Source organism: Seriola lalandi, unplaced genomic scaffold (genome assembly GCF_002814215.2).
Source record: "Seriola lalandi dorsalis isolate HSWRI2012SDOR001 ecotype SW California unplaced genomic scaffold, Sedor1 jcf7180002054973, whole genome shotgun sequence".
In the NCBI taxonomy this organism is placed as follows: Eukaryota; Metazoa; Chordata; class Actinopteri; order Carangiformes; family Carangidae; genus Seriola; species Seriola lalandi.
This window is the reverse complement of record NW_019525523.1, coordinates 191677-219252: the sequence shown is the minus strand read 5'-3', so window position 1 is coordinate 219252 and position 27576 is coordinate 191677. Positions and strand designations below refer to the sequence as shown.

The window sequence follows — 27576 nt, the reverse complement described above, 5'->3', positions numbered from 1 at the left end:
GGGGGGGGGGGGGGGGGTTGTGGCATTAGGTGAAGGACAAGTTAAAACAGGATGGTGGACAGTGATAGATTGAAAGGAGGGAGGGAAATGTTTGGAAAGTGAGAGTTGGAGTTAAGAGGTGTAAAGGGAGGGAGAGAGCAGAGAAGTGAGTAACAGGAGGAGAGTGACCTACATTCACTGGGCGGTGGTATACTGCAGAGGTGGATGCAGGTCTGCTGTTTTCTCTATCACCCCAGATTGCACACATACACACACACACACATACACAGGAGCATATACACACAGGAATGGAGAGAGACAGATTTGATTAGAGTTAGCGCTTATCAACTGCAGCAGGCACCTGTCAAGGCAAAAATACACTCAGGGGTAAAGGCAAAAGGCCAAGTGAGGGGGAGAAAGTGTTGAGAGATGATGGAGAAAAAGATGGACAAGACAATACTCATTCATGCATCGTTTTGCTTCGTCAGTGCTTCAGGGCTAGAGCGTTTGAACTGTTATGTTGAATTTAGGTCCATGACCCCGTCCGTTTCATTTTCTGTCTCATTAGGAAGGAAAACGTAAAGGAGAGATAAAGCTAGGAAGCTGATTAAATTCAAGGCTGCTTATCATACTTTATGGCTACAGTCTTTCAGTTAATGTGTATGTGATGGGAAACAATTTTAAGCACAATCCGAAAGGTAAGGTAGAACAGTCTAGAAGCTGTCAGGGACTTTTCACTGTTTCTGAATCCCTCCTTCCCATCTGTTTCCTATTCTCGACTTCAGTTATTTGCTCTCCTTTATTGTCACTCTGTTTTTGCGTTGCCACCCTGCGCTCTCTGAGTCTTTAAATATCTCGCCAGCTCTCTCTCTCCCTCTTTCTCTCTCTGGAGAATAAATCAATTCCTACTTCTCCATTTATTGTTATAGCACCTACACATACTAACATGTACTGTACACACACAGATAACAACTCAAAACTCCTACACATACACCAACATTCAGTGTTATTTTTATTGCATTAAATCCTGTCAGTTGGGATTGCTTGTGTCCACCATCTGCCACATGATCCAGCTGGGAGCAGCTACAAGGTGTTCAACCTGGCATGAAACCCAAGCAGTAACACAAACACAAAATTGTACACTCAGATATGCATATGTAGAGGTGTAATTGCTCTTAAACACCTGCAACCAGCCATCATATTTTATTTTTAACCATGACAGTTTTATTTCTGTACTTCATTTACTGTTAGCAGATTGGGGGAAAATATGGTAATTTATGCAGGCACCCAAATGTATTCCTCTATCACCACCCAGGCACAGCAGTGAAAACACAGACACATGAATAAGAATTAGGTTTTGAATAGACAGCAACATCACATTTTGTTTTTATCAAACTGTACACACATGCTGCACAGCACACTACCAGACAAAGGTGCCGTCCTGGAGAAGGGCGTGGTCCCAGCTGACTGTTTGCTATCAAACCTCACAGATTTCTCCACCACTGCAGTGTGAAAAACAAAACGAAGTGCACCTTCAGGATCTTTTAAATCCATTCCCCCTCCTCCCACCCTCCGTTTTTGGTAGTGAGCATCGTGTTTCATATCTGCATCCTTGCACTTCCTGGCCCCTCTTCTTCCTCCTCCTCCTCCTCCTCCTCCTCTTCCTCCCAAGCTCGTTATGTAACGCTGCACTGCGCTCCACTGCGCTTCTGCCCAACTGGCCGATGGTAGGGTGAGACAAGGGGATGAATAAAGTAGACGTGGCAAAAATGGAGCTTGGGTGATTTAAGTGGCTGTGAAAACCTTGAGGGCTGCAAAGGGACATTCACACTCAGAGGATTAAAGGGGAGGAATCAGAAAAATCGCACACTATGTTGCAAAATTATTGACTACAATGGCTTGTGTCACTCTAGTTTTTCATATACAGAGGGTTTAAAATGTAATAGGGTTGGGGGGCAACAGTGGTCACTATGAAACTAAGAAGCCATCCTCGTCTCTAATGTGCCTGGTAGTTATCACTGATGGACAAGCTGTTTCATACCCAATCACATTAATGTTACCGTAAACACTGATAGGCATGATTAAGACTCTTGTCAATAACTGGGAGGGACGGGTGCTGGCTGGCTGAGTTTTCACGCTAGATTAGAGGAAAGGTCAGAGGAAATGAGAGATAGAGAGGAGGGGTGACATGGGAATGAGAAGGAGGGAGGTTGTGCGAGAGGAAAAGAGAGGAGAGCGGAGAGGGAGTTTTGCTCTGCAACAGCCATCGACAAATCAGATAGAAGAAATGGTTGTATGGAGATTAGCAGTGGGTGAGGTGAGTCTGTTTCTATCACGAAGGAAGAGAAGGAGAGGAAAGGTAACGAGAAAATGATGTGAGACATAATGAAACGTATTATGAGAGGCACCAAAAGGGTGAGATGACAGATGTGTGCGTAGTTTCCCTTCTCAAGTCAATTCACATAGAATCACTATTGTCATCATCATCAAAATGACATAGGTTGTCAGAAATATTGAAAAAAATAAAAACACATAACGAACCTCCCAGAGCAGTGAAGACTGTTATGATAGTAGCTTTTCAGTTGCATCAGAGTTTAACACAGCCAGACTACACTATGCCCCGTGATTCGTTTTCTTTCTTGTTTTTAAGACATTGACCCTTTTTAAGAGAGTTATCCTGCTCTGCCTCCCCCCTTTCCATCTGTCTGCTCTCAGCATGACTCATCACTCTCCGGGGTGTTGTTTTGTTTATGAATGTAAGTTTGCATGGGTGCACTGGTGTCTCATCAAGTTCCCACATTGGGTTAGACAGGTAATTTCTTGGAGGCAAGAGAGTGGACACTTTGGAGCAAAGCCAGCACTCCAGTATTCTGGATTTATCATTTAAAATTGTTGTTCTTCCTGATTTCCTCTTGAGATTATAGAATCAGGGTCATGTTTCTGCTGGGGGAGTCAGATGAGGACTTATCAACTGGGGGAAGACTCTTTTGCCTTGAAAATGAATGCGACTCTAGCTGTCTTTGTGTCTTCACAGAGATTTCATGTGGAGCAAGTAGTGACTGGATCTAGGCTGTCCTGTTCTAATCTTCTCAGTGTCTTTGTAAAAGTCTGTCCTCTCTGTGCAGCTCTTGCAGCTGTGCTGTCGTAGTCAGTGAAAGCATGCAAGCTTTTTGGGGAATAGTGATGTGAAAAAAATTCAAATTCATGACCTATTTAATTCTTGTATAGAGGTCCAGTGTCTGATTTTTCAAAAACATCCAAGGGAATTTAACATGTTAAAAATGACATTTCACACTATTGGGCTGCAACTAATGGTTATATTTGTGCTTATTATTTTCTGCATTAATCATCCAGTCTATAAAATAGGGCGAATAATACCCGTAATGATTTCCTATAGCCCATCATGACAGACGGATAACTTTTTTTGTTCATCCAGCAGTCCAAAACTCAAAGATGTTCCATGTACAGTGTTGTAAAACAGGAAAAATGAGCAAATCATCTCATTGGAGAAGCAGGATCATGAGAATGTTTGTAATTTTTTTCTTGAAAAATGACTTAATTGATTAAGCAATTATGAAAATAGTTGCAGATTAATTTTCTGTCTGTCAACTAATTGATTGCTGAAGTTAATCATTTCAAATCGACTTCAGACAAGATGTTTATACCCTTACTAGAGTTAGTGTACATTTTAGTTCACATACACAACAAAGTTAGTTTAAATGCCATTATCTGCTTCAACTTGTGCATTTCCCCTGCAGAAGGAGGAGCTTTGCAGCAGTATGTGCCGCTATGACTGATTAGGATTGTACGCCAAGCAGGAGACATCATGTTTGCTGTGGATTTACTCTGCAGATCTTTCACTCTGAGCAGGAATCACTGAGAATTAGTAATCAAAAATGGTGAAATATGGAAGGGAAGACAACTAAGAAGAGTTAGCAAAAAATATGAATTGAAAGCAAGGGTAAAGATTAAAGGGGGAAGATTGGAGTACATCACATTTCAAAGAGAAGAGTAATAGAGTCCATCATCTCCACAAATTAAAGCTTCCTAGTTATATATGGCTGAATTACTTTCTCATTATTCATCATCCTGCATCTCTATAACTAAGCAGTTGAGTATTTTAACAGCCAAACACATTAACTGCATCTGTGACTCTTGGTTCTCACTGGTGTGATGGAGAATTTAAGTATGTGCCTGTCCCTATCATAACCTTAACCACTATTTGTTGTATCACTCAGGTCATCATGACTGGATGAATTTCATCTTACATCCCACAGTACATTCATAGTTTAGTCAGAATTACATCTGCAGTCTCTTTGTCCAGCTGCATTTAGGATGACAGCTTGTTTGGTGCAAGAGATGCAGCAGAAGAAAACTGAAAATAAGCAATCTAGTGTATATTCAGGGGCTGGCTGGGTAAGAAAGGGGTAAGATAATATTGGAAGCTGGTATTCTCTGCCCTGCGTACTACATGAGGTCAGGCTTCCTTTCCAGACACTGTTCCTTCTGGTTGGATGGAGCCCTGCTCGTTTAATCTCCCCTTTGGAAAGAACTCATAAAAGGAGTGAGAGAAATAAAAGGAATATGTGAGGGCAACTGTGGCAAGTAGGTCATTGCTGTGAGGAAACAACCAAAATGACAGGATCTTTTTTGCTGGTAGAGTGTCTTTAAGTTTGTTATATACTGCACATAGACAGAAACCAGGGTGTGGACAGATTGGATTGGTTGTCCTGCATTTTTCAAGGAGTTATTTATGTATATGTTCTTTACACCCTTACATTAACAGAGTATAAGCCTTGTGTTCAAATTCACCATAAGCAAATATCTGGGCAAACATACAACAGCTATGTAAAGCAGCAAATACTGTACCTGAGAAAAGTGAAATGTTGCTTTTCTAGCAAAACAGTTTAGTTAAATTTCACTGAAATACCACAGTTTTAATTCATGACCTTTCTCAGCCTTTAACATAATGATGAAGCGTTTAATGTTTCATCAAACAGTGCCACAGATGTTAGCTTTGGCCAGGGGGGAGCCTTTGATTCATTGCCCACTTTGCAGTCTCTTCTTGGAAACCTCCCATTAAGTTCCACCACCTCCTGCCTTTTATAAAATGTCATGGCTGTTTCTCATAGAATGCCACTCATTATTAACCGATTAAGACTTTTACAGTGGCCGCTGTGGAGATCAGTGAACTCTCCTTACAGTCAAACTTTTGACACAGTTGGACTGATCTATGTATATAAATGTGCATTTGCAGCGTGCCTTTCATTTAATTTGCGGCATATCATTTTATGGTCAGTCACAGAGGCTGCCACCTACATGCACGTTCTGTGAACTCAAAAGGTGCAGTTCAGTGGTGAGATATGTCTGATTCTGGTTCTGAATAGATATTAAAATGTATCCATTACTAGAGACATTAGTTAATTACATTACAAAAGGTTGCAATTCAGTGTCTATTACTGATAAAATGAAAATAATGTTAATAGTAAATATAGTCCATGAGTAATATTTATTTATAGAAAGAATTGTGATGATACACAGAAGGAAAGGTTATGGAGGAAAAATGCAACCCACCACAATGTACCTGTCATGCTAAGGTGTTTTCGTTCAGCAGCAGCTTAGCAATCATCAGTTATACATTAAGTGCATAAACATCTGTGCTGAAAAAAAGAAAAGAATAATCGGTTGTTAGAAAGAATGGCAGATTACTATAGAGACTAATAGATAAATACAATATCTTAACCTTTTATAAAACAGAGGACTGTACGCACCTGCTCATATTTGCATCTGTTCTTCAGAGACAGATCATTTTCCACATAAAACTGACCCTGCAAATTGAGTGAACGTTTGTAAATTCAGCAGAATGTGTAATATCACAGCCTCCCCTATCATGTCTTCCTCGGTTATTTGTTCAGCGCTCCCTTTAACATGCATGCATGAAGGACAGACACAACCTCAGATGACAGGCAAATTGTGCTTCCAGGCTGGTGTGTCTGTTTCATAAATAACATTCATGACATTAATTTAGGTGTAGAATACATTATAAATGAGGTGCAAAAGGCTTAGTAAATCTCACCTAGTGTGTCTGAAGAATTTTGCCAATGAATAATATGTGGCTGCAGTCTGCAATTTGTGTTTTTTTTTTTTACATTACAATATTGAGATCGTGTAATATAATGCTGTCAAATTTGATGCTGTTTGTGAGTAAGAAAATCATAACATTTTGTTTTATTTTATAACCACATCTGTTTGAAGCAAATAAAGAGCAAATAATAGCCTATCATTGTCCTCTCTGTTTCTTTCAGATGGTGAAGGGGGAGAGGTGTCCCCCCCAATGGGGGCTGGTGTAGACAGTAACAGCTGGCACTTTCGCTATGGCCCCGGTGGTCCTGGTGCACCCCCACAACACCTGAAGCCTGGCGAGGTTCCCCCAGAAGCCTTCATCATCCCTGGCTCACCTGCCATCATATCCATCAGACAGAACCAGGGAGGAGAAGACGACAAGAGCGATTTCATCACCTTTGGAAAGAAAGAGGAGGCCAAGAAGAAGAAAAAGAAGAAGAAGGAGAAGAAAGACAAGAAGGATAAGGGCAAGGATGATGGAGATGAGTAGAGGAGCAGAAAGAGAAAACAGCAAAGAAGAAAAGGGCGTTGTTAAAACAGAGGTACCAACCAAAGTCCACTGGGCAAAAAGAAAATGTGAAAACTATCTTAGATTTTCCGATTTCATTTTATGACCTATTTTCACTGATAACATTTTAAAGCTTTTTCTGTTATGAACCTGGCCTTATCAAGATTTATTTTGCCTACAGTCCCTTGCTGAGGTAAATTATTGATCTTGCCTTGATAAACAATAAAATGATTGATTTTGCTCCAAGCCCCTATGTGCCTATACACCCTGAGTCAACTCATGTCAGTCATCCTTTCCATTAAGGAAAGACTGCTCTTTGCCCTTGTCTTGAATTTTTTCTCCTTTAACCCACTGGGCACGTTGGCACCTCTGTCTTACCCCCTCCCCAACTATAATGTGTAAACCATTCTCTCTGAGAGAAGACAAATACTTTGTACAAGAACAACGAAAAGCTCTGTGCCAGCCAAGGAAAAGAAGAATGACATAGAAGATTGAGACAGATGTATGTGATCTGGAGCTGGACACACACTACTTGTAAATAGCACAGACGAGAGTCACTGAAACTAAGGCTAACATGACACTGCTGCAGATTCCTCTGGTAATTACCAACAGTGTTTCCTGAGATCTCAATGAAACCACATGCACACACACGCATGCTCACACATTCAAACATGCAAACACAAATACACACTCTTGCCATGACAAAGTGAACACGGAAAGCACTTGAGACCTAGAGAGAAGGAGAGAAATAAAAAAAAAAAAGGAGAGAAAAACAACTGACATCAAAGAAATGTGCTTAAAACCAGACACTGCAAGCTTTTTGCCCTGCACAGTCGCCTATGCGGTGCACACGTGTACATCAGCTCTCTCAGGATGGAAGCAGCATCCTTTGCAATCACTCTGTTTTTGCTCACTGCATTTGAAGGACACAGAGAGCTTCATCTCCAGCCAAAACCCCAGCTGAGGAATGCAGAGAGCACCGGAAAGATGGAGAGATGGGAAGTTACCTCACATTCTCCTGAGGATCACATAGGGGAGAGTCCAGCTGAGCTGGCTTGTGACTCCGCATTCAGTCAGTGGACTCTGATGAAACCGAATACAGATTATTAGAGTCTCAAGATTTTGATAACACCTTCTCTTCCCTCCCTGCCACAGCAAAAGCCTGATGCTTTCTGCTTTGAATGTTTGGTAGCAACCAGTCCTTACCTGAGTTTACAACTGCTCACCTGCTTGTACTAGCCCCAAGCTGCCACGAGCCATCCTCCCCTCCCCCAACTGCCTTTTTTCCCACAGTCACCCATCTCACTAACTGCCTCTTCATGTGATGATAAAGTTTGTGAACTGATTCTGTTTTCATTTATTCTCTAAAGAGATTCGTTATTACATACTCTGGCTTTTTTTTCTCTCTTTTTTCTTCCTCATAGCTTTAACTGCTTTTTTGTGTGTCATGCCCACACCCCCATCTACCCTCAGACACTGCTCCTAACCCCCACTCTGACCCCCTGCTCAGGATCGATCCTGGCTATGGCCTGCTCTGAACATTGTGGTGTGCTGAGAACAGCATGGAGTAATGTGGATGAGGCCTGGGGAAGCCCAGTCAGGGGGTCTACACCCTGAACTCTTGTCAGATGTCTCTCTAAGTGCAAAACGGTTCAGTGCTTTTAACTTGTGAATACTACAGTTCGCTGTTCATTTCCTGTTTGTAGCCACTGATGAGAGGGGACTAGGTGGGATGAGGCCGATTACAAGGGTGGAGGACTGGGATGAAGTGAGGAGTCAGGTGCCATGGGCTGGCCCTCCACCTCCATGTACAAGAGAAGAAAGTTGTTCTCCACATTGATTGTTTAGGATTGTTGAGTCTCACATATTAGCTTTTATGTACACTGTAAATGTAGCGTAGACTTCTCATAGATTGTCTCTACATTAGTAATTGAAACCTGCTAAAAATATGGGTATCAAGGGATTCCCATCCCACAGCTATATCCCACTAATCCTCTCTCAGGAGGTTTTGAAAAAGGGGCACACACATGCCTCAAAACCTGCTTCTGTTGGTTCCCCTCCCCTGCCTGTAACTTGTTGCCACGTCCCCAAAGTTTTGCGGCTCAGTATGACGTCACTCCATTAAGTGGCTGCTGCATGTACTGCTCTAAGGAAACACATACTATATAGAGAAATATATATATAAATAGATAGATGGCTATGATTTTATTCTTTTGTATTATCATTTTTCTTCATTATTCGCACAGGAGATATTTGTATGTACTTCTGTCTCTGCCAAACATCTACGTACTACAATCTTCACGCTCCACAGATGTTGTATGGCATCCACTAAACCTCTTTAGATATTTGTAAATGCTATAGTGTGATACCTTTCAACGCAAGTTTATTATTTTTGTTTTACCAACTATGATTTTTGCTTTTGAGAAGAAGCAAAGCAAAAAAAAAAAAGGGAAAAAAAAAACCACTCTGTGTCTGGCTTTGACATGACGATATAACTAACACTGTAATATTGTAACTGAAATATGTATGATCCTATGATGAGCTATCACTTCCCTTTCACTCTTAAAAAAAAGAAAAATGACAGAAAAAAATATTCCAGTGTAAAAAAAAAAAAAAGAAAAAAGAAAAAAAAAAGGTATATGTAGTGTATGCTTGTGTTTAGTGAGCGTTCATGCTGTCATTCTTTCCCAATATATGGTGGTGAACTATGGTGGCAATGTGCTGTCCTTAATGGATCAGCCCAGATCTGTTGTAAAACCCTTTTTTGTACACCCGCTCATCAATTGTAACAGTGAAGTAGTGAATTTCATTTATTTCATTTATTTTCTGACTTTTTTATTTTACCTAAATGGATACAGTGGTAATGTGTTTTGTTTATAAATCACTAATAAAGTTTTCTTTCTTAAAAATACATTTTGAATTTATTGTTTTGTGGGAATATGTGTGTGTGTGTGTGTGTGTGTGTGTGTGTGTGAGAGTGTGAGTGAGTGAGTAAAAATACAGAATATTGCTCTTTTTTTTCAGTTTTTATTAAATCTATAATTTTGGATTTTGATCACAGTTATTCTGTATCTTTTAAATACTAAGTAATGAATAACACTGTTTTTAATTAAAATATAGCCTTATGTAATGAAAGCCTTAATTAAAAATCAGAATCAGAATTGTTCTTATTTTACAGATGAGACTTTTATCTCCAGAGAGATAAAAAAAAAGGGTCAATGCAACACTCCAGAAGAGTGGTAAAAGAATGGATCAGTAAGAGAGAGAACGAGTACGTCTCTTCACATCAGTGACGGACTGACAAACTATGTACAGGCTGCTCTCCTCTATCACATATGCTCACATCCCTCTTCTTTCTCTGCACTGACAAGCACTCAGAAAGTCTCATTCCCTGCAGAGATGAGAGACACAGTCAGAATGACCTGCCCAACAATGATGCCTCATTTCTCCTTGTTGAAAGCCATGGTCACAGATGGTCCAAACAGTCCCTCGTGAAAGGAAGCTTCCAGATGAAACATAATTTAATAGAGTGGCTAAATAGATTTATTGTCTCCCAGTGGGTGAGTTTGCAGAAAAAAGCACAATAGAGAGACATCAGTCATGCTGGCCTAGATAAAATGCAGCATTGATAATCAATGCTTTCATACAGTCATCTACTCAGACTGTCAGCTCAGTATTTTCCGAAAGGGTCATTTAGAGCTCTGGAAGCCACAACAAAATCCCCATTTTGTTGTAATTTGTTGCCCAGAGCAGATAAAAATTTCTCACTTGGCTTTTACTCTCATGGCTGAGAGTAAAATAGATCTGTCTGTGCATTCTTGAATCAAATACTGATACTGCTCTTAAAATAAATAAAGTTCATGAAGTCTATCTCTTCAGTTTTGGCTTTCATTCTGCACGCAGAGATTGGAGATAGTGAGACAGGTTCAAGAGTTTGTGTTAAAAAAACGTTAAAATACTACATCCCTTTTTTAAATTTTATTCTCTCCAGGAGACAGACAAAATAGTTTCTATGGTTACATCTATTTGGGGAATAGTCTCTATGGCAACAGCCTTATATATGTAGACAAACACTGGAGGGCTGAAACAGTGGGGTGCCCAGGGTGGGGTTAAGGATGTGTGGGGATGTGTCCTTTTAAACAACACAGACAGCATTGGCGACTGATGATTTGATGATGGATTGCCATTAATATGTCTCTGACTCCTCACTGACATTTAACTAGTAAGAAGAGCAGATCAGTGGAAGAACCACACTTTAACAAAAACCACTAACACCCACACTTTTAAAATGCCTACAGTTACGTATTCCCATGAGCATTCACAAAATGTGCTCTGGTACTCCTGAATTTTGGCTCATTTGAGTTATACAAACAAATTAACAAACAAGCAAGCAGACTCAGTGTTCAGAAAAGTAGCCTGCAGTGTTTAGTCTGCAGAGCAGTGAATCTATGGCTAATGAATATGGATACTGTGGGTGAGTGAACAAAACCGTGCATGCAGAAACATCGGGCCAGTTTGTTCATTCTTTTTATAAACTGTCCAGTCCACAGAGACAAATGTAAACCAGTTTAGACATGGGTACACACTACACTATATTGTGCAGGGCATGGTCTAACATATTTTTTTCCGATATGGATTTAACCCACTAACAGATGAAGACCAAATAGTGAAATATTTGGAAATATAAAATATAACCCCAAAAAACAAAAATGGTCGAATAATATGAAAAGGGTGATAGAACAGAAGGGTTCACTGGTGTGTTTATCTTAGTGGGTGTGTTGCCTGGTGATGTTGCCAGCTGCAGTGACTCAGCAAAACCCTCATTCTGCTGACAAGGCAAATGGAGTGACTTGGAAGCAGCCACGATGAAGATGAAGAGATGCACAATAATTTTTGCCTGTGGCAGAAACAGCACTCCACGTTGCACTTAGGAGAAACATTGTGTGTGAGAAAGTGCAAGGGGTTAATGAAACCGGCTGAGAGAGTGGGTTGAAAATTAATTAAATTTGTTTCAGCCTGTCATGATTAATGGAAATGAACATAACTGATTTACTAGTTGCCGAATACAAATGAATGATACATAAATTTGGCCTTGAAGTGTCTTTGCAGCTTTCCTTTTGAACAATTTCAGTCAAATCCTATATTGGATCCAATGTTCAACATCAAAACAATCTATCTATCTATCTATCTATCTATCTATCTATCTATCTATCTATCTATCTATCTATCTAAGCTGTAGTCGAAGCTTCGAGAACAGGCAGGCAATCAAAAGCGACTCATCAAATACAGTAGCACACATATCTCGATGTTTGCTATGCAAGCTGCCTTTTGCATTAAGTGTTTGACCGCCACTGAAAATAAATAATAGATTTACTGACACAATAAATGGTCTTCTTTGTATCAATATCTGCTTGCAGTCTTAAACAATGCAGAGGTCATTTGATAGCCTACAATACCCACGTTTATGTCTGTGTTAGAATATTTTTGTATGAAGGAAGGAGACAGATTTGTCATCTTCTGCAACGGGAAAAATGGGCGCTCATTAACGTTAACGTTAAGTCGTGCAGCAAACAGAACAAAATAAAATAAAATAAAATAAAATAAGGCAACACCTCAGTGAAATGCAAGGAGAGTGTAACGGGATGAAGTGTTGGACTACATGTACCATGATGCAGCGCGTGCATGACGTGAGATATCATTTTGTTCAATGCTTGCTTACAGCATGAAAGACTTTCAGTTACTCAAACCCAACAAGGTAATAGACGTAGATGGTCGTTCGTTCACAATGTAAGAGATTTCCAGAACCTATTACCAGTGAGGTTCATGCTCATGTTATAAAACCTCACTGTAATAAATAATAAATAATACAGTATGGCAACACATTTTCTTTTTTATTCACTCCCAGTTGCTGCACTTGTTCTATCTGCAGTAGTGCTGAGCAAAAGGCGCCATCTTCTGGTTAAAACATCACAGCACATTTGGCCACGGTAGCAGATCAACTAACCAGTTAAAAAAAAGTGTTGTGCAAAAACATTTTGTCAAAAATCTGATTTGAACTTTTATCCAGAGTCATTTAGTCAAGAACATGGTGGAGAGCAAGGCATGGGTAATAAAACTAAGCAATACTTTCAGTGTAATTTTGTATTTATATTTTGATGCTTAACTGCCATTAATTGTGAAATGATCATCTTGAGCATAATTATTTTCTTGTGACTGAAGAACTGATTTCAAATTAATTTCTAAAGAAATAATTTGTCATTGATGGGTGAATTCAGCTCACAGGTTTGTCAGAGAAATTCCTCAAAAACATTCTTGTTTTCCTTGCTTCATTTTTCAATATAGTAAAAAAAAAAAACTTGTGTATTCAACAAATTTGTCAGAAGAAAAAACAAACAAACAAAAAATTTGCAACATTGGATCAAAATAAGAAAATGGTATATGGTTGGTGAAAACACCAGTGTGTTTTGATAAATAAGTAATCATATTACCAACTGCAATGTAAGAAACACAATAGGTCTCAGTTTTAAAATAAATACTTTTTAATGTAATTCAGTGCAACAATACAATACAATTTAGTTTACCTGTTTTCAAATTGGATTATTATCTTAATTATAATACTATCTTGTTGGCAAATATCACATCCATAAGGCTAGAGTGATCAGATCACACTAATATGCTTATGTTCTGTGTTGAACTAGCCTACAACATTGACTTTGTTTCCAAGATAACAACTAACTACACCTGAAGGTATTACCTCTCAAAAAAATGGAAATTACTTTATAATAAAATTCATGAACAAATTAATTTGCGTAATATTCGGTGAAGTTTACATCTCGGTGATCGGTGTTGTCTATATAGTTGTTTTCTTTTTTTTTCTTTTGCGACTCAAATTGGGCATTGTGTTTTGTCCAAATGGCTTTGCCGTACTTAGCTTTCCAAGATGGCGATTCTGCTCGAGAATGCGCGACGCAGATTGGGCGCGAAAACAAGGCGGCGATGGCTATGGCGTCTAGATATACATGTCAATGATGGTCACTGCTTCTTTTCCATTCTTTCCTCCTTCTCGTTAAAAGTTAAATGTGAGAGTCCAGCAGTTTAGCTGAAACAACAAGGAAGACCGTCTCAGGACCTCAGCAGCGACAAACGTAATTTATAAGTACATGCATCCTACAATCATACATCAGTTGCTATGTTTAGTCTGGTTTCACAAATACTGACTGGTTGGACAAGTTACGTGACTCAACCACATCACCTGGTAAATATCATCATTTTAATTTTCGTTGTCATATATTTCTTTATTGATGCTGTTTTAGCATACAGAAAGTTGGTTTAGTTCTCAATCAAATAAAGCTAGCTATAACAGGACATAGATCATGGTGGAATCAACAAGAACACATAAAAGCTAGCCAACATGGTGAAGAGTGTACAAGATGACAAAACAAACAGGAAATTACAAGAATAATACATGGAATCAATTAAATAATAAAAGAAAGAAGGCATAGTGCCTACCCATTAGTCACTAGTACCAGTCTCCTCTAAGAGTTGTCAGTGCCACCATAAACTCTTCTTAGGCACATCATGTCATTTAGTAGCTTAGTTTTTACACTCATAATGCTAATCTCTTCATAAGCAGTTCTACTGTAGCTCTGGCCACACTGTTAAATGTTTATTTGGGTCAGATACACTTAACCAGAGTTGATCTAGCTTATGCTTTTGTTGGATGTCATATCTGTGAAATTTGGTCTGTTAACATTAAGTCATAGCATTTACCAATGTTGTATGTGACATTTTCCTCATTATATTTATTTTCTTTTTCTCCAGAGGGAATGGGAGCAACATTTGTCAGTGACTTCAAAAGTGCACTGTATCAAGGAAGGAGAGGTGTGTTACAAACTCATCCTAATAAGGGTCAGTATTTTAGCCTGTCAGCATGGTGACTCATGATTAAAAATAGTTGCCTTGTACAGTGTGCGTATTAGGCTCAGTTACCATTTTATTATCTGTGTAAACAAAACCAGAAGTTTACATTACTAATGTGTTTGTCCCCTTTCCCACTAACTAGGCAGTTTTAACTACCCATCTGTAAAATGGCCTTGCAACATGCATATAAACCAAATTTAATATACAAAACAAATGCAGCATGTTGTATGTTTTATAGGTTGTTGGAAGGGATAAGTGGTCATTAGTACCAAGCTTCTTATGCCATCATTAGAAACTACAGTATCCAAAACTAAATTTAATTGATATTGTATGCATTCTTTCCTTAGGTTTCTGTACATCCTGAGATAAAACCCTTAATTGTGGATTATTCTGATCATAGCTGAAGCACATTTTTCTGCTCATCTTCCAGAACTACTCTGCTGGTGAGTAAATTAAGTTGAAATCGCTTTTGTGTATGTTTTAATGCATTCTTGGAAACAAAATACAGGATGTTTACAAATATAAATTCCTTTTTATATTTTATGACAGACACTGACTTGACTGTGCTGATATCTGTCCACCTTGAAAGCATAATTTTACTTGATTAGTTTCGTGTCAATGTAGCTTAATGATCATTTTGATATTGCTGGAGTGAAATTTGTCAAAGCTGAAACTGAACAACTAACATGGCCTTTGTAGTAGTTTTGGTTAAGTTGCTAAATGTTGACATTTAAGAAGAGAAAAAGGAAAGAATGGACAAATAAATGAGTTTTAGGATTTACGATTGATTAAGGTTTAGGATTTACATTTGATATTTAGAGTTAGGATATAGAAATGTTTTACATCATTACATTTGAATTACATTTGAAGCAACTATGTGGGGACATTCTGACTTTGGCACTGGGTTCACACTGTGGCTGGAACACAGCAATGTAATCCAGCTCTCAAGTTTTGTGCAGTCTGATAGATTGGTATGGAAACTGAGTAAAGACATTAAGGCATTACCATGAGGAGATGGTGGAGCTGCTGGCCAGCTCATTGTACTGAAGCTGGAATGTCATTCAATGACCAGCTGAAAGACAAACAGCTGGTTTTTGTCTACAGTTTGGAGGCTTTATACTAGCAAGCAAACCAAAAGGCAGATTTAAGTCTGGTGGTAAATTGGTCAGTTGGTCAGACTAGTAGTACCAACCAGTCGTCCGATGCGCTGATCTGTTGATCAAAAGTGGATAAATTCTGTGGCACATGATAGGTTGTGTTTTTGACATATGGGAAATTTAGCAACTTTTACAGAGAAGCAGCTTAGATTGACACTGTAACATCTGCATGATTCAGTGAAGCTAATGCCTAATGTAGAAGGACACTGAAACGTACAAAGCATCAAAAGGTAATTGTTGCCCACTATCTGTTATGCCTTCACGGAACTCATTGCCTCTGTGGAGCACCACAGATTTTATTTAGAGTCTTGGTGAATGCTACTTCATATGAGAAAAGAAGTTGTCGGCTTTTGCTTCACAAAATCTTATATATTGCCTCAACTAATGTCACCTGAATCTGTGTTGGTTAGGCTTGTAGACTACAAATTTCAAAATGAAAAAATCTGTGGTTGTGAACTTGAGCTTGAGCTTGTGAATTTAGACCTCTGTAGCCTTCCCTTCATCTATGCTTGAGGTTACATCAGCTGCTACCAGCATAACACACTTCAATCAATCACTTTAATCTTTGACTGAGCCATTGGCAGCTGAGTTGCACTGTGAGTAATGTAGGCACCTGGCTTTGACAAGGAGGAAGAATGCGTGGGATAATCAGGACAATATCTCTGGTTTTGCACCTCAATTTTAATAATTTTTCTCTCAACTGCTCATTATGAGTCCAACAATGTAACAGGGTTGCAGTGCTAAACTGGTGGAGCACTCAGCACTGTTGTGGTATAGCACTGTGGTCATAATATAGATTATAATATGCATTTGTTTTATTGTACTGCTGACAAAATTCTATCCCTTAATTTATGTGGATTACATTCTGTAATGCTATGTCTATACTATTTTTTAAAGCAAATTTGAAGGGAGATTATTCATAGTCAGTCTTCATTAACAATCGCTAATTTCAGCTCTTGGAAATCTGTGACAGGAAGGGAGACTGGTAGTGACAAATTTAAGATTATTGAGTCAGGTACCAGATGATCTGTGATTGCCACAATGTGTTTGACCATGCCACCGGCTGTTTAAAATCACTGGTATATTTAAGGAAGCGGCATGGTGTCAGTCTAATCTCTGGTGGACACCTGAGTGGACATGTGTGTGGTTCTTGCTGTTTAGTAGTTAATCAATTTGAGTGAGCTTCAGCATGGCAGCTTTAACTAACTCCTTAATTTTTGACAATGGTGGAGATAGCGGGTAGGGGGGGTGCTGGGTCCTTGATTGTGACAGAGACAAGTAGACTAAGTTTTTCCAGTAACAGGGAAATGTCTTTTTTTAGAGCCAGTTTTCCTTTGTAGAATTTCAAGGGACAGTGTGAGGATAGTAATGTTCATATTTCTTGGGTGTGTAGAGAGGATAGCTGGTCATCTTGTTTGAGCCATAGCTTACTCAAGAGTTGATACCTCTAACAATATCATAAAACATGCATATTCACCCTTCAGCCAGTCAACATTCGAGGGAAGGACATTGAGGTGGTGCACACTTGTAAATACCTAGGTTTGCATGTGGACAGTAAACTGGACTGGTCCCTGAACACGGATGCCATCTACTGGAAGGGGCAGGGTCAAAAAGGCTGGGTCTGTGCTTGGCAGGAGTCTGGACTCACTCAGGACTGTTGTGGAGAGATGCATGCAATGTAAGATGGAGGCCATCTTGGACAAAACCAACCATCCTCTCCACAACATTGGCAGGAAAGAGAAGCAGCTACAGAAGCAAAATTCTCATCTCACTGCGCTGCAGAACAGAGAGGTAGAGGTGATCCTTTGTTCCCACAGCCATCAGGCTATACAGCAACTCAGCCAAAGGAAGTGGACTAATTTAATTATTATCGTTAAGTTATTGTTAACTGTTATTATTATTATTAACAATGAGCTAATGGACACATGAATTTCTCCTAGGGGATAAATAAAGTATCTATCTATCTATCTATCTATCTATCTATCTATCTATCTATCTATCTATCTTGTGAACAGATATTACTGTATTATGATGATGGTTCAGGTCTTTATTGAATAGGCTGAGGCTGTAGCTTATCCATGATGCTGGAATGTGCATTACTATGCTTTATCAGTGAAAATCTCTCATTTATAATTTTCAAACTTTTAAATGGTTGTTTTTGTTTGAAAGTAAATATATATTTGATATAACGCCAATAAAATATAAGAATTGTCAGATGAATGACCTACTCATTTATATTTGAACATAATCCATTAAATTGTAGAATTTACCGTACGTTTTACATGTGACACACAGTTCTCCCGAAAGTGGCTGAGGATAAGGCGGGTTTAGACTTTGTCCAGAATATTGCTTGCAAGTGTAAATGGTGAAAATCGACTCATGGTGCCGCTGTGGGCTAGCACAACAGTATCACAGACATCTCCACCCACTGTTACTGCGTCAAAGTCAGGTATGATTTCTCAGAAGAATCCCTTGTTTCCCCCGAATATTTTTTTTATCGTGCTCGCTGTTGTAAAATATTGAATTATTGAGTCTGTTCTGGAATATATTATTTATTTTTCTGGACAATCATTTGTTCAAACCGAAGACGCATATGTTCAGAGGATGGGTAACAAAGGATTTCCAGCGCTTCGTCCGATCTTCTGCTTTCTTGTAACGCTGCACCTCGTTTATGGAGACCTGAGTTATTCTATTACGGAAGAGATGAAACGAGGGTCTGTTATTGGAAATATAGCGAAGGATCTCGGTCTTGATATGAAGACCTTATCTTCCCGAAAGGCCCGTGTTGATTTTGAGGGATCTAGTAAGCGGTACTGTGACATTAATCTGAGTACCGGGGATTTGAAAGCAATGGAGAGAATTGACAGAGAAAGCCTTTGTGGCAAGAAAGCATCGTGTGTGTTAAAAGTAGATCTGGTGTTAGAAATTCCTTTGGAGCTTCATCGTGTGAGTCTTCATATTCAAGATGTAAATGACAACTCGCCAAAATTCAAAAAACATTTGATTGAAATGGAAATAAGCGAGTCAGCAGACAAGGGTAATCGTTTCTCAATCGAGGAGGCCCATGACGCAGATATAGGTCAAAATGCTGTTCAGAGGTACAACCTGCAAAAGAATGACAACTTCATTCTCGCTGTTGACAGTATGAAGGTTGAACTCGTACTGGAAAATAAACTTGACCGAGAGAAACAAAAAGAGCTGGATTTGCTTCTCACAGCTTTGGATGGTGGGTCTCCTCAGAGATCAGGTACCGTAGTCATACACGTCACTGTGCTGGATGCTAATGATAACGCCCCAGTGTTTAGCCAGGCCGTTTATAAAGCCAGTCTGCCTGAAAACTCTCCTCCTGATACCATAGTGATTAAAGTCAGTGCTACTGACGCTGATGAAGGAGTGAATGGAGACGTGACATATGACTTCGGTCATATATCTGACGATGATGTAAATGTTTTTTCTATTGATCCTAAAACGGGAGAAATTAAAGTAACTGGTGTGATTGACTTTGAAGAAGGGAATTCTTTTGAAATGAGAGTGCAAGCTAAAGATGGTTTAGGGCTAACCTCATACGCAAAAGTTATAATCGATGTTACTGATATAAATGATAATGCTCCAGTGATATATCTGAAATCACTGTCTAACCCCATACCTGAGAACGTGTCACCTGGTACAGAGGTGGGCATCATTAACGTGCAGGACAGAGACTCAGAGAATAACAGACAGGTCCGCTGCTCCATTCAGCAGAATGTCCCTTTTAAGTTGGTTCCTTCTATTAAAAACTATTATTCTCTGGTGACCACAGGACAACTGGACCGTGAACTAGTGTCTGATTACAACATTACAATCACTGCCACTGACGAGGGCTCTCCACCTCTGTCCTCCTCTAAAACTGTTGAGTTATCTGTAGCTGACATCAACGACAACCCACCTGTGTTTGAGGAACAGTCGTACAGCGCATATGTGACTGAAAATAACAAACCTGGCTCCACTTTATGTTCCGTTAGTGCTCGAGACCCCGACTGGAGACAAAACGGTACAGTGATTTATTCTCTGTTAGCTGGTGAGGTGAACGGTGCCCCTGTGTCCTCCTATCTGTCTGTTAACGGAGACACGGGGGTGATCCACGCTGTGAGGTCGTTTGATTATGAACAGTTCAGGAGCTTTAAAGTCCACGTGATGGCCAGAGACAACGGTTCTCCTCCGCTCAGCAGCAACGTGACCGTCAGTGTCTTCATATCAGATATGAACGACAACTCTCCTCAGATACTGTACCCCGCCCCGGAGGGCAACTCCTTCATGACCGAGCTGGTCCCCAAAGCTGCACACGGAGGCTCCCTGGTGTCCAAAGTGATAGCGGTGGACGCAGACTCCGGACAGAACGCCTGGCTGTCCTATCATATAGTGAAATCCACTGATCCGGGACTTTTCACTATTGGTCTCCACAGCGGAGAGATCAGGACACAGCGGGACATTTCTGAATCCGACAGCATGAAACAGAACCTTATTGTGGCAGTGAAAGATAACGGACAGCCCTCTCTCTCTGCCACCTGTTCCATGTATTTACTTATTTCTGATAACTTGGCTGAGGTGCCAGAACTGAAGGATATTTCTTATGATGAGAAGAATTCCAAACTGACCTCTTACCTGATCATCGCTCTGGTGTCTGTGTCCACCTTTTTTCTGACTTTCATCATCATCATTCTGGGTGTGAGGTTTTGTCGCAGGAGAAAGCCCAGACTGTTGTTTGACGGAGCAGTCGCCATCCCCAGCGCTTATCTGCCTCCTAATTACGCAGATGTTGACGGCACAGGAACTTTACGCAGCACTTACAATTATGACGCGTACCTGACAACAGGTTCTAGAACCAGTGACTTTAAGTTTGTGACATCTTACAATGACAACACACTTCCTGCTGACCAGACTCTGAAGAAAAGCCCCACACACTTTGCTGACCCTTTTGAAGACTTGGGTACGTCTGTAGAGGTAGGAAACGTTCAAAATATTTCACTGGTATTTCATATTTTGGCTTGTTAACTGAATCCTTTGAATATCTTCTTAACTGCAACATGTGTTTGTGTTTCTGAAATGTAAAGGTGATTTTTTTTTTCGCTGTTGAAACGAACTGCACTATGGAGGTGAACTTTATTAAGGCGTATGTATTTATTTTTGTTACGGCATACTTTTTATATTACGCCAGGGAATTATCACATTTTTTTTCCCGTTGTCCTCCTGAACCATGAAACTCCTCACTTGGTGTCCATTTGTCAAACTCGGGTTTCCCCACTTTTGTCCACACATGGTGCTCAATGCTCTTTTGACGAGATATAGTTTCCCGTCTGAGAAAGAAACTGAATATGATTTCCTGACAAAATACATCTGGTTGTTGTTATCTTAAATTGGGCTATTTTGCTCCTTAACTAAGTAAATCTTTCGCGACCAAGTAGTTGCTTCAACACGGTCTATGTCAACATAAATCCATGGCCACATGAGATAGAATACAGCTAAGAGACATATTTAACAGCAAATTGTACTTAATGACTTAACCTGTCGAAGATTTTTTTAATCAAGCGTTTTTAACAAATTCTACATTGTTCGCTGTGAAATATTTCAGTCAGTCATTATTATGTGTTATTGATTGTATATTGATAAGACATGATGGAAACACCGCTCATATTCTTGTTCCAAGATCAAGAGGCTAAAGGTTCGGGTTCAAGGAGGAGTCCACTTTCACTTTTGTGTAAAAAATAGTATGTAACTCACATTAGTAAAATCTAATTAAAATGGTCAAGAGACCAACTCAGCATTCAGTAACTTTGTGTCTTCATCCCAGTCAAATCTCAAGGTCACTGTCCGTGGTGCTGAAATACTCTTGAATGGCTCAGACCTAACGGCAAAAGGACATGTCTTTTTCTCCACTGCCACGCTGGTGTAATAATAATAATAATAATAATAATAATAATAATAATAATAATAATAGTAGTAATTTTTAGGCAATAAAATGTTATAATTGTTGTAATAACTGACTGTCTCAGTTCATTGTGTTTGTATAGAGTGATTAGCCACAGTTTTACCTATATTTCAATCACATATTGTTAGTGAACGTTATAGTGTTGTACTGAAAGTTAAGCTGTTTTTTTTTATTACAGAGGCTCAGAAAGTATGTGTTTATTGTTTGCTTAGTTTGTGTATACCAACTTTTAAAAACATAAAGCAAAGGTTACATTTGTTGATGCTACAGGAGGGTCACAAACCAAATGTAGCTGAGCTAAACTTGGGTGAATAACACTTACATCCCTAGCGCTGATGCAATTACAATAGATTATTCACGTGTGTTTTGAGTAAATGAAAGCCATGCACAGTTTGGAGAGGGAATATTTACTTAATGTAGTTAAAGACTTTTTGAGTAATATTTTATTATATACTAGTTTAAAGACAAAAAGTGACTCATGGTGTCGCTGTGAGCTGACAGAAAATAAGCACTCACTACTCCACCCACTACTGCTGCATAGATATCAGTTTCAGATTTTTCAGAGGAACGGTTAAATTTCCGATCATATTTAATCCTGTACACTGCTGTGAAGTGTTGCGTTATTCACTGTTTTTGGACAGATTTTGTTTCGTCACACTGGACAGTATAAGTTGGATAAGTTAAGGGCGCGTTTTGTGTAAGGATGGGAGACAAAGGATTTTCAGTGCTTCGTCCGATCTTCTGCTTCGCTTCCTTTCTTGTAACGCTGCACCTCGTTTATGGAGACCTGAGTTATTCTATTACGGAAGAGATGAAACGAGGGTCTGTTATTGGAAATATAGCAAAGGATCTCGGTCTTGATCTGAGGACCTTATCTTCCCGAAAGGCCCGTGTTGATTTTGATGAGACGCATGAGCGTTACTGGGACATTAATCTGAGTACCGGGGATTTGATCACATCGGAAAGAATTGACAGAGAAATCCTCTGTGGCAAGAAACCCTCGTGTGTTTTGAAAGTAGATCTGGTGTTAGAAAATCCATTGGAGCTTCATCGTGTAAGTCTTCATATTCGTGATGTAAACGACAACTCGCCCAAATTCAGAGAAAGTTTGATTAAAATGGAAATAAGCGAGTCTGCTGAGAAAGGCAATCGCTTCTCCATCGAGGAGGCCCATGACGCAGATATAGGTCAAAATGCTGTTCAAAGGTACAGCCTACAAAAGAACGACAACTTTATTCTCGCTGTTGACAGTAACAAGGTTGAACTCGTACTGGAAAATAAACTTGACCGAGAGAAACAAAAAGAGCTGAATTTGCTTCTCACAGCTTTGGATGGTGGGTCTCCTCAGAGATCAGGTACCGTAGTCATACACGTCACTGTGCTGGATGCTAATGATAACGCCCCAGTGTTTAGCCAGGCCGTTTATAAAGCCAGTCTGCCTGAAAACTCTCCTTCTGATACCATAGTGATTAAAGTCAGTGCTACTGACGCAGATGAAGGAGTGAATGGAGATGTGACATATCAGTTTGGTCATGTATCTGACAATGACGTAAATGTTTTTTCTATTGATCCTAAAACGGGAGAAATTAAAGTAACTGGTGTGATTGACTTTGAAAAAGGGAGTTCCTTTGAAATGAGAGTGCAAGCTAAAGATGGTTTAGGGCTAACCTCATACGCCAAAGTTATAATAGATGTTACTGATATAAATGATAATGCTCCAGTGATATATCTGAAATCACTGTCTAACCCCATACCTGAGAACGTGTCACCTGGTACAGAGGTGGGCATCATTAACGTGCAGGACAGAGACTCAGAGAATAACAGACAGGTCCGCTGCTCCATTCAGCAGAATGTCCCTTTTAAGTTGGTTCCTTCTATTAAAAACTATTATTCTCTGGTGACCATAGGACAACTGGACCGTGAGCTAGTGTCTGATTACAACATTACAATCACTGCCACTGACGAGGGCTCTCCACCTCTGTCCTCCTCTAAAACTATTGAGTTATCTGTAGCTGACATCAACGACAACCCACCTGTGTTTGAGGAACAGTCGTACAGCGCATATGTGACTGAAAATAACAAACCTGGCTCCACTTTATGTTCCGTTACTGCTCGAGACCCCGACTGGAGACAAAACGGTACAGTGATTTACTCTCTGTTAGCTGGTGAGGTGAACGGTGCCCCGGTGTCCTCCTATCTGTCTGTTAACGGAGACACGGGGGTGATCCACGCTGTGAGGTCGATTGATTATGAACAGTTCAGAAGCTTTAAAGTCCACGTGATGGCCAGAGACAACGGTTCTCCTCCGCTCAGCAGCAACTTGACCGTCAGTGTCTTCATATCAGATGTGAACGACAACTCTCCTCAGATACTGTACCCCGCCCCGGAAGGCAACTCATTCATGACCGAGTTGGTCCCCAAAGCTGCACACGGAGGCTCTCTGGTGTCCAAAGTGATAGCAGTGGACGCGGACTCCGGACAGAACGCCTGGCTGTCCTATCATATAGTGAAATCCACTGATCCGGGACTTTTCACTATTGGTCTCCACAGCGGAGAGATCAGGACACAGCGGGACATTTCTGAGTCTGACAGCATGAAACAGAACCTTATTGTGGCAGTGAAAGATAACGGACAGCCCTCTCTCTCTGCCACCTGTTCCATGTATTTACTTATTTCTGATAACTTGGCTGAGGTGCCAGAACTGAAGGATATTTCTTATGATGAGAGGAATTCCAAACTGACTTCTTACCTCATCATCGCTCTGGTGTCTGTGTCCACCTTTTTCCTGACTTTCATCATTATCATTCTGGGTGTGAGGTTTTGTCGCAGGAGAAAGCCCAGACTGTTGTTTGACGGAGCAGTTGCCATCCCCAGCGCTTATTTGCCTCCTAATTACGCAGATGTTGACGGCACAGGAACTTTACGCAGCACTTACAATTATGACGCATACCTGACAACAGGTTCTAGAACTAGTGACTTTAAGTTTGTGACATCTTACAATGACAACACACTTCCTGCTGACCAGACTCTGAAGAAACGCCCGACAGACTTTGCTGACCCTTTTGAAGACTTGGGTGCGTCTGTAGAGGTAGGAAACGTTCAATGTATTTCACTGGTATTTGATCTTTTAGCTTGTTTAGTGAATCTTTTGAATGTGTTTTTGATTACAGCATGTGTTTATGTTTTAGGAATGTAAAGGTGATTTTGTCGTTGTTGAAACTTACTGCATTATGGAGGTGAAATTTCTTTAGGCCCCGTATTCATTTTTTTCTGCTGCATACTTTTTAAATTACGCCAGGAAATTATTACACATTTTTGATTGTTTTTTTCAGAACCATGCATCCCCTCACTTGGTATGTATTTGCAAAACTTGGGTGTCCACACATAGTGCTCAGTGCTCTTTGATGAGATTACATTTTCCCAGTTACTTCTGAAAAAGAAACTGAATATGATTCCCTGAAAAAAATAGATCTGGCTGTTAACATCATAGTTGGGGCTACTTCATTTCTTAATCAAATAAATCTTTCGCGACCAAGTAGTTGCTTCAACCCGGACTTGATCAGCAGAAATCCTCAGCCACACTGGATACGATACAGCTAGTTACAAGTACATTATAGAAAAGTGTACTTATGATTGAAGCTGTCACTGATTTTTTTTTAAAACAAGCGCTTTTTCAAAAGCTGTACATTGTTCACTCTGAAATATTTCAATCGGTCATCATTATGTGCTACTGATTGTCATTTAATAAGACATGATGGACAAAGCGCTCCTATTATTGTCCCAGCATCGGGGCAAGAGGCTAAAGGTTCGGGTCATTTTTTCTTTTGTGAAGTGGTCTCTTACTCACAGAAGAAAAATCTAGTAACAGTGGACAGGAGATCAACTCATCATTCAGTAAATTTGTGCCCTCACCCGTCAACTCTCAAGGTCTCTGTCTGTGGTGCTGAAACGTTGTTAAGGGGTTCAGGCACAATGCCAACAGGAGATTTCTTTTTTCCACCCCCAAGCTGTCCGAATTTTAATGAAGATAGTAATAATGATTTTAAGGCAATATATTGTTTTACTCGTTGTAATGGCCCCCCTGATTACCCCAGTTCATTATGTTAATATAGAATTATAAATTGCAGTTTTCTAATTATCATCACATGTTACTGTGTTAGTGAACGTAACAGTGTTGTACTGAAAGTGTACCTGTTTTTTTCTTTCAGAGGATCAGACAGCATGTCTTTATCTGTAGCCTATTTAATGTGTATATACCAACTTTTAAAGAGGTAAAGCAAAGGTAACATTTGTTGATGCTACACGAGGGTAACAAACCAAATGTTGCTGAACTCAACTGGGGTGAACAACACACATCCCTAACGCTGAGCCAATTACAATAGATTATTCACGTGTGTGTTTTAAGTAAATGAAAGCCATGCACAGTTCCGTGAAGGAATATTTACTTAATGTAGTTAAAGACTTTTTGAGGAATATTTTATTACATACTAGTGTAAAGATAAAAAGTGACTGATGGCGTCGCTGTGGTCTGACAGAAAATAGCACTCACTACTCCACCCACTACTGCTGAATAGATATCAGTCTCAGGCTTTTCAGAGAGAAATAATTACGTTTGCGATTACATTTGATCGTGTACACTGCTGTCAAGTATTGCATTATTGGCTGTTCCTTGACAAGTTTTATGCCATTGCTCTGGACAGTATAATTTGGATAAGTTAAGGACGCGTTTTTTGTCAGAATGGGAGACAAAGGATTTCCAGCGCATCGTCCGATCTTCTGCTTCGCTTCCTTTCTTGTAACGCTGCACCTCGTTCATGGAGACCTGAGTTATTCCATTACGGAAGAGATGAAACGAGGGTCTGTTATTGGAAATATAGCGAAGGATCTCGGTCTTGATCTGAGGACCTTATCTTCCCGAAAGGCCCGTGTTGATTTTGAGGGATCTAGTAAGCGGTACTGTGACATTAATCTGAGTACCGGGGATTTGACAGCATTGGAGAGAATTGACAGAGAAAGCCTTTGTGGCAAGAAAGCATCATGTTTATTAATAGTAGATCTTGTATTAGAAAATCCTTTGGAACTTCATCGTGTAAGTCTTCATGTTCAAGATGTAAATGACAACTCGCCAAAATTCAAAAAAAAATTGATCGAAATGGAAGTATGGGAGTCAGCTGAGAAGGGCAATCGCTTCTCCATCGAGGAGGCCCATGACGCAGATATAGGTCAAAATGCTGTTCAGATGTACAACCTACAAAAGAACGACAACTTTATTCTCGCTGTTGACAGTAACAAGGTTGAACTCGTACTGGAAAATAAACTTGACCGAGAGAAACAAAAAGAGCTGAATTTGCTTCTCACAGCTTTGGATGGTGGGTCTCCTCAGAGATCAGGTACCGTAGTCATACACGTCACTGTGCTGGATGCTAATGATAACGCCCCAGTGTTTAGCCAGGCCGTTTATAAAGCCAGTCTGCCTGAAAACTCTCCTCCTGATACCATAGTGATTAAAGTCAGTGCTACTGACGCTGATGAAGGAGTGAATGGAGACGTGACATATGACTTCGGTCATATATCTGACGATGATGTTAATGTTTTTTCTATTGATTCTAAAAAGGGAGAAATTAAAGTAACTGGTGTGATTGACTTTGAAGAAATGAGTTCTTTTGAAATGAGAGTGCAAGCTAAAGATGGTTTGGGTCTAACCTCATACGCCAAAGTTATAATAGATGTTACTGATATAAACGATAATGCTCCAGTGATATATCTGAAATCATCGTCTAACCCCATACCTGAGAACGTGTCACCTGGTACAGAGGTGGGCATCATTAACGTGCAGGACAGAGACTCAGAGAATAACAGACAGGTCCGCTGCTCCATTCAGCAGAATGTCCCTTTTAAGTTGGTTCCTTCTATTAAAAACTATT

At 39.8% G+C, this 27576-nt stretch overlaps 4 protein-coding genes across 19 annotated transcripts in view; all 4 read left to right on the top strand.

Annotated features, from left to right (window-relative positions):
• LOC111646634 (protocadherin alpha-C2-like) overlaps positions 1–9521 on the top strand; it is a 125380-nt gene extending 115859 nt beyond the window's left edge. For all 16 annotated transcript variants that reach the window (XM_087171053.1, XM_087171054.1, XM_087171055.1 and 13 more), the window contains exon 4: positions 6285–9521. In XM_087171053.1, coding sequence (XP_087027179.1) covers positions 6285–6592 — 308 coding nt within the window. In that variant the 3' untranslated portion in view covers positions 6593–9521. The remainder of the gene's footprint in view (positions 1–6284) is intronic.
• An 8664-nt stretch (positions 9522–18185) lies between these two features.
• On the top strand, positions 18186–21743 carry LOC147817342 (protocadherin gamma-A12-like). Its single transcript, XM_087171024.1, has 2 exons — positions 18186–20667; positions 21735–21743. The coding sequence occupies exons 1-2, from the start codon at positions 18292–18294 to the stop codon at positions 21741–21743; spliced, it is 2385 nt and encodes a 794-aa protein (XP_087027150.1). The 5' UTR covers positions 18186–18291.
• A 488-nt stretch (positions 21744–22231) lies between these two features.
• On the top strand, positions 22232–24840 carry LOC147817341 (protocadherin gamma-A12-like). The gene is made up of 2 exons (XM_087171023.1): positions 22232–24740; positions 24823–24840. Exons 1-2 carry the CDS (start codon positions 22356–22358, stop codon positions 24838–24840), a joined length of 2403 nt encoding a protein of 800 aa, XP_087027149.1. The 5' UTR covers positions 22232–22355.
• A 1425-nt stretch (positions 24841–26265) lies between these two features.
• LOC147817340 (protocadherin beta-15-like) lies at positions 26266–27566 on the top strand (the record flags this gene model as incomplete). Its single annotated transcript, XM_087171022.1, has 1 exon — positions 26266–27566. A coding segment is annotated over exon 1 (1176 nt), but the record flags the coding sequence as incomplete, so codon positions are not given.
• Between the last annotated feature and the right edge of the window lie 10 nt (positions 27567–27576).

Excerpts from the sequence above, each read along its gene's own strand:
- LOC147817342 (XM_087171024.1), top strand. The coding sequence starts at position 18,292 with ATGGGTAACAAAGGATTTCCAGCGCTTCGTCCGATCTTCTGCTTTCTT.
- LOC147817341 (XM_087171023.1), top strand. The coding sequence starts at position 22,356 with ATGGGAGACAAAGGATTTTCAGTGCTTCGTCCGATCTTCTGCTTCGCT.